Here is a 12,621-nt window from a genome sequence, read left to right as displayed (position 1 = left end):
TTTATTCTTTTGTCACTGCTTATTCTGTTCTTGAAACCATTAGACTGTTAGTGTATACAGATTCTACCAATGCAACCAGTGTGGACAAAGATCTGCCCATAACACCCGTGCCGTCTGATCATGGTCTGCACTGTTTGTTGATCAGTCAGTACTTTATTTGAAATATTCCCTAAAATTAATAAATGCTTTTGTTCGGATTGAAAGATGGAGAATTCCATTTAATACAAAGTGGGAGAAGGGTTTAACAATATACTGTCTATACAATATAAACAATTTGTGTCAAATTTAAAAATGTTATTTTTGTTATTAATAATATTCCTTATAAATTTAATGCCATTGTAAATTTATTTTGCTTACCATGGTTACCAAAAATAAAAAAAAAATCTAAATGATGTTTGAAAATTTATAAATATGGGTTAAAGATAATTTACATTTAAAGTTATATATTGATAATATACTGATAATGCTATATAGTGATGATAAAAGGGACACAATTATATCAAATTTTATCTCTACAGTTGTCTCCCTTGATTATTCAAATCTTAATATAAAACATCTCGGATATACAACAGGGACTGATAAATGATTTTTTTTATGATCAGCAATCAACATTTTTGGATAGCATAGGAGCTAATATTAGCTATTAAGGTTATCTTCTTAGTAAAATACAAAGATAGAAATATTATGTAGTTAATTTGTGATAATTTGTTCAATTAAAACTTGAGATACATTGTATGTATATGTAATACAACTGTAACATAGTAGCACCAATATTGCATAAACTAACACCATTATAACAATCTGGTGTAGAGGCTTAAATATAGTAATGCTGCATTTTCCCTGCTGCAACCCTTAGTTTACTTTCCCATTTTGTCAAAGCTGTACAGCAGAGCTGTATGTAGTTATGTTGATTACAAGGTGTTTTGTAACATGTGATCATTGTATAAAAAATAAAGTAAATGAACTTTACAATGTTGGGTTTGTTTATTCTTGGAGAGATAAATATCTTCGTTTTTGAAGTTTGCTAATACCCAATGGGACAAATGTGCAGATCTACTTATTTCTTACATGCAAAGCTGATTTTTATCAGATTAGCTAGTACCAAATGTATGGTTTACAGAAGTTTAGAATATCTTGAAATGTCAGTATGTGACAACTTTTCTGGATATACCTATAGCTAATTATTCATAGTATAATATCTATATAATATCTAAATTTTTCATGTTTTACTTGCAATAAATTGGTTGATAGAAAAATTTTAACTCTTCAATACTATGTGTGGGTGTTTTCAACTTTAATACTCTGTGTGAGATCTTAATGAAACTTGTTAAATATACATAGTAGTATGGCATCTTGGGTTACTAAATGTCAGTCGCCATATTGAAAGATCTAGACTCTGCTTGGCCGAAGAAAATTGTGGCATAAAGATTACACTTTTGGCAACTTTCATAAGGTTTCTTGCATTCATTTTTCACAGTTATCTCTCTTTTATCACAGACTTACTTAAAGTCCATGCTTTGATAACTTATGTGCGGTTTGAAATTGTTGTAACTATCAGTTCATAAAAATTGAATAGTTTTCAACAAAGAACTTAATCAAAGAAATGTATGAAAATTAAAACACTGTCGAGTAAGAAAAGAAAGAAAAAATATTTGCGCTAAGAATGAAAAAGAGGCTCAACGTTTCAATACGTTTGGCTGAAATCTTACTTTCATGTCATCATCAGATTGGCATATTGGCCTTAACGTGTCTGTATGTTTGGTTTGAATTATGAAAAGGAGATCCGATTAGGAATTTTTTTGCATAAAAGCTTGTTTATTTCAGCGCGTGTGGTGTCATTCCATTCTTCCTGCAGTCAGTGAGTGCTTCTCAACCGAAGATGATGTTGTTTGGACCCCGAGGCAAACTTCGTTCAATATTATTCCATAGGTGTTTAATTGGGTTCCAATCCGGTCTTTTTTACATAATGTTTGTAGCAGAGGGAAAACCCGAGGACCTAGAATAACTTCCCGATTGTTTCGGCATTTTTATATTTCCCACAATAACGACGAGTGGGGCACAATACCTGAAGGCAATACCATCTCACACCATAACTTGTCTGTGTCCAAAAACCGATCCCATTAGAAATTTTATTTAAAACCACGCAGTCGTCCCAAATATATAAACTTACACCCGCTTTTTACTTTCCCAAATGAGCAATTCTAGCGATAATATTTCCCAAAATCAAGTGGCTATAGCCTTTTCCCATTAAGCGAGTATAAAATCTGGCTCATTTATACACGCATTTTTTCTGAGATTGTACCTGAATTCGAAAATATACGATGGTGACGTTACATTTATTTTAATTAACTTAAAATGGATAACTACTTTTTGAAATATGTCACAAGGTGAGTGTACAGCCTAACAGGGACTCGACCCCGAGGCCCTCGGAATACCGTTCCGCGCCTTTATGGCTACGAACTGATCTTTCCGACCGCTCCCTCATGTTCGCCCCTAAATAATAAACAGTTCTAAACTGTGCCTAAAATAATGCATGAAAAGGCACCTAGCTAAGTTATCCCTTTTTCCAAAAAATCAAAATAAATAAATAAATATAAAAATTAAATAAATAAAATAAAAAAAGAAAGCCTCCCTAAATATGACTGTCATGGCGTCTATGTGAATTGAAACCCCGAGTAAACGAAAGCCTTAGATTGCCTCCATGGTCGAGGGGTTAGAGTCGATGACTTCTATTTCAGTTACCTCTCTGGTGTGGGTTCGATCCCCGGGTGATGCTTTGGTTTTTTGTTTTGTTTTGGGTTTTACGTCACATCGACACAGTATAGGTCATATCGCGACGTTCCAGCTTTACTGGTGGAGGAAGACCTCAGGTGCCCTTCCGTGCATTATTTCAGGCACGAACGGACACCTGAGTAGAACCACCGACGTTCCGTAAGCTAGCTGGATAGCTTCCTCACATGAAATAATCCAAAGTCCCTGTCGGGATTCGAACCCACAGCGGTGAGGGGCAAGTGGTTTGAGATGCTTTGGTAGTTAAGCGCGGAGGAAGGTAGTCTAGTACTGGTCCCAGGGAACGATGGCTAGGAACTGAAATACTGTTGGGAAAAAGGCGTAAAATGAAACAAACAAACAAACAAACAAAAAGCATCGCCCTTAGCAACTTTACTGCCAGCATGGTTTCTATTATCCCCTGGCTTTTTGTAACTTTATTTCCCTTATTTATTATATGTTTAAGCGGATAAAAGTATTAATAACTGCATGAACATCTATTTTAGTGTATTTTAAGATGTTTTAATGACATGGCATTGCATTAGATGAGATATGTAAGTAAACTTGGTATTGATTTTCTCAGAGACCGCTCTCATAAAATGTCTTCTCAAATTACGGGCAGTTACTTTCGTAAACATATAATTAACTTGGGCGAGTAGACAAATTTATGACCAAAAAATAAATCATATGTCATTTTTTACTTAAACGACTGCGTGTAAAAATATATATACATGTACATGATGTTCTATTGATTTTGAAAGTTGTCACCTTTGACTTTATCCGGAATTCTGTCGGCAATTGTCTCTGTTTTTGATGGAAATAATTAATAATCGAGAGCAAAAAACTTTTGACGCTTCTGACTACTTATATGTGTTAATGAAAATACATACTTCATTGTATTTCTGAAACATGACATAAAACATTTTGTTGTGAATATTTGTGGTCATATTTTCTTGTTCGTCTGCGATTTCTGTATACGCCAATCATTACATTATGTAAATAGGCCTAGCATGGGCAACGTTTTTCGATTGCTTGGTCAATGGTCAAAGCAATTTTAGCAAAAAATGACCTATATGTGCTTGTGTGCGTGCGTGTATATGGAGGATACACAATAAATTTACAGCATATATTATAAGATTGGAATAAAATCTATATTAGGGCATCCGGGATCAAGGGGCTAAAGTCGCTTGCCTCTTTCCGCTTCGGATTTAAAGCCCGCCAGGAACATTGAGTTCTTTCATATGAGAAATTTAGAAAATATAAGTAAATATGTTAACTTCTTCTAATGAACCAATATAATAAAGAAATATCATAATTTGATTTTCTCTGTACACTTATTATTAAAAAATAGATACAAGTTCTTTTCTATAACAATCTGAAAATGTCTGTGATTTGGATTTTAAGTACCAACGTATTACATGTATTTGCGCCGAATTTCTGAATCATTTTTTAAAGTGTGGCACTTTTGTCCTAAGTTAAACTACCTCCTTGTAGGTGCGCAGTCCGAATTGTTCAAAGAAATATCTTAATAAAAGTTAATATGTTTACGAGTGTTTTCCCAAAATTTACATTATGAACAATTTAACACACTTTTGTATTTTGAAATAACATACGTATTATCTATCAAAATATCTAGCCTCATGGCAAATTTCACAGAAAATACATTGGTACGACTTTTATTCTTTTTATTTTAAACCAAAATTTTTGCCAATTTTGACGATTTTTGTTGACAATATAATTATGATCTTGTTTTCAATGTACAATCAATTAAACACAGCTATCTAAACAGAATTCTTAGCTGAATGCTTCCACTCATAGGGGTACGGCACATACTTGGATGAAGCTATCCTTTTTTTCTTAATATCTTTTCTAAATATGAATAAATGTATAACCAGAATTCATACATATATCCACATTGAAAAAGATTTAAAAAAATGGCTTAATAGAAAAAAATTTATCCAAGTATGTGCCGTACCCCTTTGCTTCCACTGTCAGAATGTCGACCTTCATTTTTATGCACATTTAAAATAAGACGTACCGGTACATGCAAGTGAAAATATGGAACAATCAATCGGACATTCTTATAAACAAAATGTTTGCACACTGTTAGAATTTTCCACAGCACTGATTCAACATTCAATACTTTAACTTTATCAGGTCGGAACAATATCAAAATTGAAATGAAAGGATGCCGAGACAAAAATATATATTTGTATAAGTCACTTTGTCACTTCCATATTTCAAAATGTATGAACCCAATTTAAGGAATAATGTACATTTCTTGTGCAACGCTTTGTTGATTTAAATTATACACGTATTTAGTTAGATATAGCAGTTTTATGAGAAAAAATTGCTGCATTCTTTATTGCTGAATCCACAAACACTTTGGTGTGGAGCTCAAAATGCCTTTAAAATCCAAATAAAATGTATATTAAATTTTGTGAATCCCAGTACATGTTCTGATCATATAAATAAAAAAAACTTATTATAAGCCTTTTTGAAATCTGAATCATCAGATGATTAATTGATAAATTGAACGAATGAAAGATTGATTGATTGATTGATTGATTGATTAATAAAAATATCATAAACACAAGCAATTTTCACAGACTCATTTTATACAGTATCATCAGTTAAAACCAGAAGGCACCGTAAATGAAGTATTTGGCTCAACCAGCACTTGTTTCAGTCCAAGAACATGTCTCAAATAAAACTGAAACTTTTTCGCCGACGACGACGTCATATACAGAATAAAATTTATCGCAAAATTCAGCTGGTAGAAAAAGAAAAAGAAAGCTCGCGTCCATTTTAGTTTCATTTTTGTCGTCATGAAATGTACATAAGCGGTACTTCCGGTCGCAGTGGCCATACTTCCGTTCCAGATGAGTTCCGTTGTTTGGACAATTCCTAATGGCAGTACCAGAAGAACGTACCTGGTTGAGACAAGTAAGAGTAATTTCGTAGTTTTGTCGTCGGCTGCCGACATAATGGATTGTGTCAATATGTCCCGACGCCGGCGATTCAGTCTTAGTTCACGAATGATTACAAGGTTAACACACGTGATTAGCGCCGTCGGCAGCCATGTATTTACTGCAACGTACAAATACACAATTTCCTTAAAGATTTTCCTTCTTGTCTTGCATGCTTTGTAACCAAACACTGAGTCTCCCTCGAATCCGGACACAGCAATCTTGTGGAGTGAGACTGTAGCTCCAATCAGTGTCACAATGAGGGTGGTAATGTATGCGTTTCTCAAAGATGGCCGATACTTCAAAGGAAATTTAAAAAGAATGAACCGTTCTACAGTGAAAGCAACTAAAATCCACACAGATAGGATGTTGAAAAGTTCTACTACTACACCGTGAACAGTGCATAGCTCCTCGCTGTCTTGGAACACCTTGTTTACCTCCTCGCTTCCGGCACGCATTACACCAATCGTAAAATTAAACAAAAGAGTGCAGGTGTCATATACGGCGAGTACAGCTAAATAAACATTTTGCGCGTCCTTTCTCATCTGCCGCTGGATAAACACAACGAATGACAAGATATTTCCCACTACACCGAATATTACTATAAATGTTGTGCCATAGGAAAGTAAAAATCTCACTAATTTCACAAACGGAATAATATCTACCCAAAATAAAAGTAGTTCGCACGGCCATTCTTCTTTTTCCCGTTCTGTTAAATTTTTTCCAGAAAATTCTTCCAGAACGTCATAATTTATAGAACAATCGCTTAAATTCTTATCAGCCATACTATTCTCCTGCTACTATCAGAAAATTTGATTTCTGCCATGCGTAATAATACATCAGACTGTAGACGCGGAGTGAGCTCACTAGAACTAGTGTTCGAGAGAAAATTTCCATGTTTATATACAAAATGTGTATCTAATGTCGTTTAATTGGGAAGATAAAACGGAATCATGATTAATTTCTGACTGACTTCTTGTGCAGATTGGATCTAAGATGATCCTGGGTGATCAAAATAAATGTAAAAAAATCCAGCTCATATCTCCCTTCATTAGTTCAATTGTAAATTAGCAAATTGTCTCCCTACAGATCATTCAGTAATTAGAACAAGCTTTTAACGTGTTAATCTACTTCTACAAAAAGGGATGGTTTCTGTGATATATGTTGCCAAATGGTATTGTTGCAACGCCGATGAAAATGTTTCTCTTCATAACGTAGATGTTTGGAAACTTCAGTAAACGTCACTTTTCCCGGCAAACACTATATAACGTTTATAATACTGCAAGTTTTTAACGTTGCTTTTCATCAGACAATCGTGACGTTTATATAATTAGTTACAAAGATATTTGACAGATTATATGGCCCTATATTAACGGTTGTTTGGTAGGCAGATGAGAAAGGCGGGATATAAAAGCAATTTTTATCATATTATTTTCATTAAACATCTTATTTCCCTAACATTCCTATGCTTGGCTAAATAATTGGCGTGAATTCTTTATAAGCATATAACTATAGATATGTACAAGCAAAACATTTTCTGTTAAAATTAGCACAAATTGATAAGCACAAAATATTTATCTTTTTTTTTTAGCACGAATTGTTTAAACATTGCGTTAAAATTAGCACAAATGTTATATTAAAACAGAAGACAGCAAATTTTTTCAGCAGCAAATTTATATGTCCTACTCGTACATATTCAGCCGCACTTATATTAATATTTTATGTTTATACTTATTTGGCACCGCAAAATAGCGATATGGCACCTTTTATAGCAAAAACAGCAATAAAAGAGGGTCCTGAAAAACATGGACACTCCTCTTTAATATATTAAATATAACCCGAGTTTATAGTGCAAACAATTGTTATATATGGCCATATAACATGTCAGGAATATTAATAATGAATTTATAAGACTGCAAACTTCGTTTTTAGATAAAAAAAAAAGAGAGATAGCTTTGCAAATTGACAACATCGTGCCATTTTGGTTTCAAAATCATGTCATCGTGGTTTTTGCAAATTGACAACATCGTGTCATTTTGGTTTCAAAATCGTGTCATCGTGCATTCACCATCGTAACAACATGTCTGGCTGTTCAGGAGAATAAAAGTCAATATCATCCAATTGAAACGCAGAAGAAAACTAAGTTCTATTGATGCAATAAGAGAATATGTCGAAGATTTGCATTTACTTAGTAGAATTTTAAAGACGAAGTTGTTCTTAGTTATTGTTTTTTAATATTTATTTAAGAACCGAAATGGAAAACTCGTTTCGCTTTCTTGTAATATGAGGGTAATATTGAGAGTACAATAAATGCAGGAACATCTTTGATGTTTTATGTGATATATACAAGCGTATTACAAATACTGCAAACCGTATATCGTACTTTTATAGCTATTCGGTGTAACATGATTAAAAAAAGTATTGGCCGTATTTCATATGCGCCATGAACAATTATCAAGTAACAGTGAAATCACTTAATGTCAGAGCCATTTTATAGCCATGGAAAAATAAAGTAAGAGAGGTTAATCATTTGTATTTCTGTGTGCCAAATTTGATTTTAGTTGGGCGTGAATGGCGGTGTCTTCAGACCACTTTCACCATACCGCGCGCCGTGGGTTCGAATCACGCCACGGCAATTTTCAATTGCTCCATTACAAAATAAGACCTTTTTACAGCTATCATTTTGCCATAGCCATATTTTGTAAAAAGGGACATAAGCTTCTATGTTATATATCTAATTTGACAGTCATTAACATGTAGTTACTATAGCCATTTTGTTGCCATGGCAAAACAAAAGAGAGTGTGAAATTATTTTAAATGTTATAAACTAAATTTTATCATGAAAAGTTTGCCATAGCAATTTTTAGCCATGGCAAAATAAAAGGGACTGAAAAATTATCTAGAATGTAATCTATTAAATTTCTACAGTCCAAATGTTGCCGTAGAAATCTGTAGCCATGGTAAAATAGAAAAAAGTTTATGGAATAACCTTGATTGTTATATATCATAAATTTGCTTTAGAAATTTATAGCCATGGCAAAACAAAATGTCTATGGAATAACCTTGTTTGTTATATATCATAAATTTGCTTTAGAAATTTATAGCCATGGCAAAACAAAAAGTCTATGGAATAACCTTGTTTGTTATATATCATAAATTTGCTTTAGAAATTTATAGCCATGGCAAAATAAAAAGGTCTATGGAATAACCTTGTTTGTTATATATTTAATTTGACAATCATTAATTTGCTATAGCAATTTGTAGCCATGGCAAAATTTAAAGAGACTGTGAAGTTACCTAGTTTGTTAAATATTAAAATTGACACTCTAAATAAAAGTTACCGTGGCTATTTTGTATATATAGACATTGAAAAGTGATTAAGACACTATCTTGACTTTTAATATCTATTATATTACAAGAAATGTTTCATTTTAATCAAAATAGCATCTCGAAAGATTTTGATTTAATGTTGCCGTAACCATGGGCTACATATTATGAAGTACAGGAATTATCTTTATTATTATATATTTAACCACACTTGTAAGAAAATTCTCTATAATTCTCCCTCATAATTCTCCCTGGTATATAAAGTAAATATAAATAGAACACAATATAATGATACATGAATTGCAATTAACAACAGTTACGGTCACGATCTTATCATTTAAAATGAAATGATTTAAAGCGTTGCCATGACAATTCTGTATGATAATAAATTTTAAGATTTTTAACTACTTCGTTTGTTATTACATTCACCTCAGAACTTTTCGAATTATTTTTTGAATATTGGTTTTTATAGAATATTTAGACGACAGAAAATTAATAATAACTTCTACGTCATTATCATTACTCTACTGAATTTAGAATATACATGACAAGTTTCTAATAGATCAGAAAGGCGATTCGGAACACTTTGCCTTGTATTCATAATCATTCTATCTATAGGGCCGAAAAGTTGCGATTCCATATAAAAGCATGTACCAGTAAAATTGGGAGGGTGGGGAAGAATATTGATGTTTATGCTGTTTACTTTCTTATTTTATTTATTTATCTATTTTCACGAATAATTTCTTTATATATGACACGCATCATGAAACAAATATCATCTGAACGTATGCAAATAACTGCTTCATAAAAAACAACAACAACAGTGACAAAATCATCTAATTTACTATTTCTTAGGGCGCTTGAACAGTTGAAATGCCCTTTTACGTGCAACCGCACACATAAAATGGTCACGCGAAATAACGACAAATCATTCGTTCGTGTTAACAATTTTACAAAACTCATTTCACCTATCGCACGAATAACAAAAATGTACATTGCACGAATCAGACATATTGAATTTCCGATCACTGTATATATCTTAGTAGATTTTATACGTATTTCATCTTCATATACAGTTTTCAGTAAAAACATTTATAAATGCACTGTTAAGATGGTATTGAAAGACAAACAATCCTACTTTACTATAACTTAAATAATGTATCTTTATATCTACCTCTTTTTTTGTTTAATCAAAAGGCTGATTCCGTGACAGTATGTAATGATATAAGTTGATACATGTATAAAACACGTCAATATGAGTGCTTAACTTATATCTTAGATAAAATTTCATTGTCTTGTGTCAAATAAACAAATCGTATATAGCAAAAATGTTTAAATCAAACCCAAAATTTACTATTTCATCAAAAGAATGCTTACCAATGAGTTAACAGTGAAAATGTTCTCTATTATTACGCTTTGAAAATAGTAATTTGAGCCGTGTCACAACAAAACCAACATAGTGCGTTTGCGACCAGCATTGATCCAGACCAGCCGGCACATTCGCGCAGTCTGATCAGAATCCATGCTGTTCGCTATCAGTTTCTGTACTTGTTATAGGGTTTGTAAAGCGAACAGCGTGGATCCTGATCAGACTGCACGGATGCGCAGGCTGGTCTGGATCCATGCTGGTCGCAAACCCATTATGCTGGTTTTGTCGTGACGCGGCTCATTTTAGAGTCAATCATTCACGTTCAGTTTAAAAACACTCCGACAGTACGATTATTCCCGTTTTGTTGTCAGCTCACAGATGTGATGGGATATCAAACTCATGCATGATGATATCAAAAATCAAAATCTTTAATAGATGATTGTATCATAGTTTGGAGACCTTTCTGTTGAAAATGTGTCGAAGTTAAATCGTATACATACATATACATGCACAGTGCGTTAACTGGAGTGCGGGTATTAGTTACCCGCACTGCAGAGCATGCCCATTGATTGGCTTATTGTTGTTGGGGTTTACTTATTGTGGCGGCAGAGAAAGGGAAAGCGACAAAAATGTCATATTCAGATGCTCGATCATTGGTTCATTTTTGCCGGGGTTTGATATTGTGACAACAGGGAACGTGTTTTTATGTTTGACTATGATACAAAAGAGAAAGAACACCAAAACACTCGGCATTCTGATTTATACTCGGGAGGGGGGGGGGATGTGGCTACGTCCCCTCGTACAAATCAGATAACCTCGTGTTTCGGTGCTCTATCTATACCTTAAATTACCTGTACATTTCTCTTTTAGGTGATATTCGGATCAGATTTAACACATACCTTTAATGACTGTTTTATAATATACTGAAAAAATAAGTAGTCAAAGTTATATTGTTATTGTGCAGAGTGCGTTAACTGGAGTACAAGTATTAGTTACCCGCACTCCCGAGCATGCCGATTAATTGGTTCATTTTGTCTGGGGTTACATATTGTGACGACAGAGAAAGGGATAGCAATATAATTATCATATTCAGTTGCTTGTTCATATGCTACTTTTTTCTAGGGTTTCATATTGTGACATCAGGAAATGTGTTTTTTATTTTTGATTATGATACAAAAGAGAAAAAACATCAAAACACTCAGCAATCTGATTTATACTCGGGATCTATGCTCAGATAGCCTCGTGTTTCGATGTTCTTTCTATTTCTTAGCGGTGGTTCGGGGCGAAGTTTAATAAGTAATAGAAAGAGCATCGAAATACGAGGCTATCTGATTTGTACGAGGGGACAATTAGCGTGTTTTAGCTCCGCACCCCTGCCATTTTAACTTGTTAATTCTCGACATTTCGCTTGGCGGGATCGCGGGGCGAAAACACGAATGGCACAAATCAATCTCCATATAATGTACTTATTTCTATATCATTTTACGTGAAACAATTAAACGCTGTATTAGCTTTCTCATTTAACAAACCAAGACCAACACATTTTTTCAATGGAGATTAGCGTTGTCTTACATTATCTTATATCAAACAACGAATTATATACCCGATAATCCAGTCTAAGCTAAATATTAAAATAAAGCTGCCCTGGGTATATAGTTATAAGGCAATTCGATGCTGAAACTGCCCACTTGTCTAAGTAGTAATTATGATAATAAGAAAGAAAACAACAAAAAAGTTACAGCTAAAACATAATCATCGACGACGACGACGGGCAAATGAGTCCAGATCTTCCCGCACTGAAGAGTCAAATAGAGCAAAACAGAATCCCTAAAGAAATTCCAACACAACAAAATTGAAAATGCTGCAGGCTCGGTTTGATTGAGCCTGTTCATGGACAGTACTGGAAAGTGCAAGTTACCGTCCACGCCCCCTAGCACCGGCTTAAGCAGAATTCAACATTTAACATGAAAATGGTAAAATTTTGAATTTAGAGACATCCGCAGATGTGTTCATACGGCGATTTTCATGGAACCTTCAATGTGACACAGAAGTGCCATTCCATGAAAAGCGGCGTATGGTCCCCAAGTAAAAGAATGCTTTTGCCCTAAACGAGAAAACAATGGGCGGAACTAAACACAATACAATTTTGAAAGGGGATCTGAGTTTATGAAGCCTGCATATCACAGA

At 33.8% G+C, this 12,621-nt stretch overlaps 1 protein-coding gene across 1 annotated transcript; it reads right to left on the bottom strand.

The window, feature by feature from the left end:
* Positions 1-5,398: 5,398 nt before the first annotated feature.
* Positions 5,399-6,554, bottom strand: LOC132732268 (kappa-type opioid receptor-like). Its single transcript, XM_060718659.1, has one exon. It carries the CDS (start codon positions 6,521-6,523, stop codon positions 5,399-5,401), a length of 1,125 nt encoding a protein of 374 aa, XP_060574642.1. The 5' UTR covers positions 6,524-6,554.
* Positions 6,555-12,621: the final 6,067 nt, after the last annotated feature.

The sequence above is a fragment of the Ruditapes philippinarum genome, unplaced genomic scaffold (genome assembly GCF_026571515.1).
Source record: "Ruditapes philippinarum isolate M1 unplaced genomic scaffold, ASM2657151v2 ctg504_1_1_1_1, whole genome shotgun sequence".
Taxonomy (NCBI): Eukaryota; Metazoa; Mollusca; class Bivalvia; order Venerida; family Veneridae; genus Ruditapes; species Ruditapes philippinarum.
Note: the sequence above shows the minus strand (reverse complement) of the source record. Positions and strands in the feature narration are given on the sequence as shown.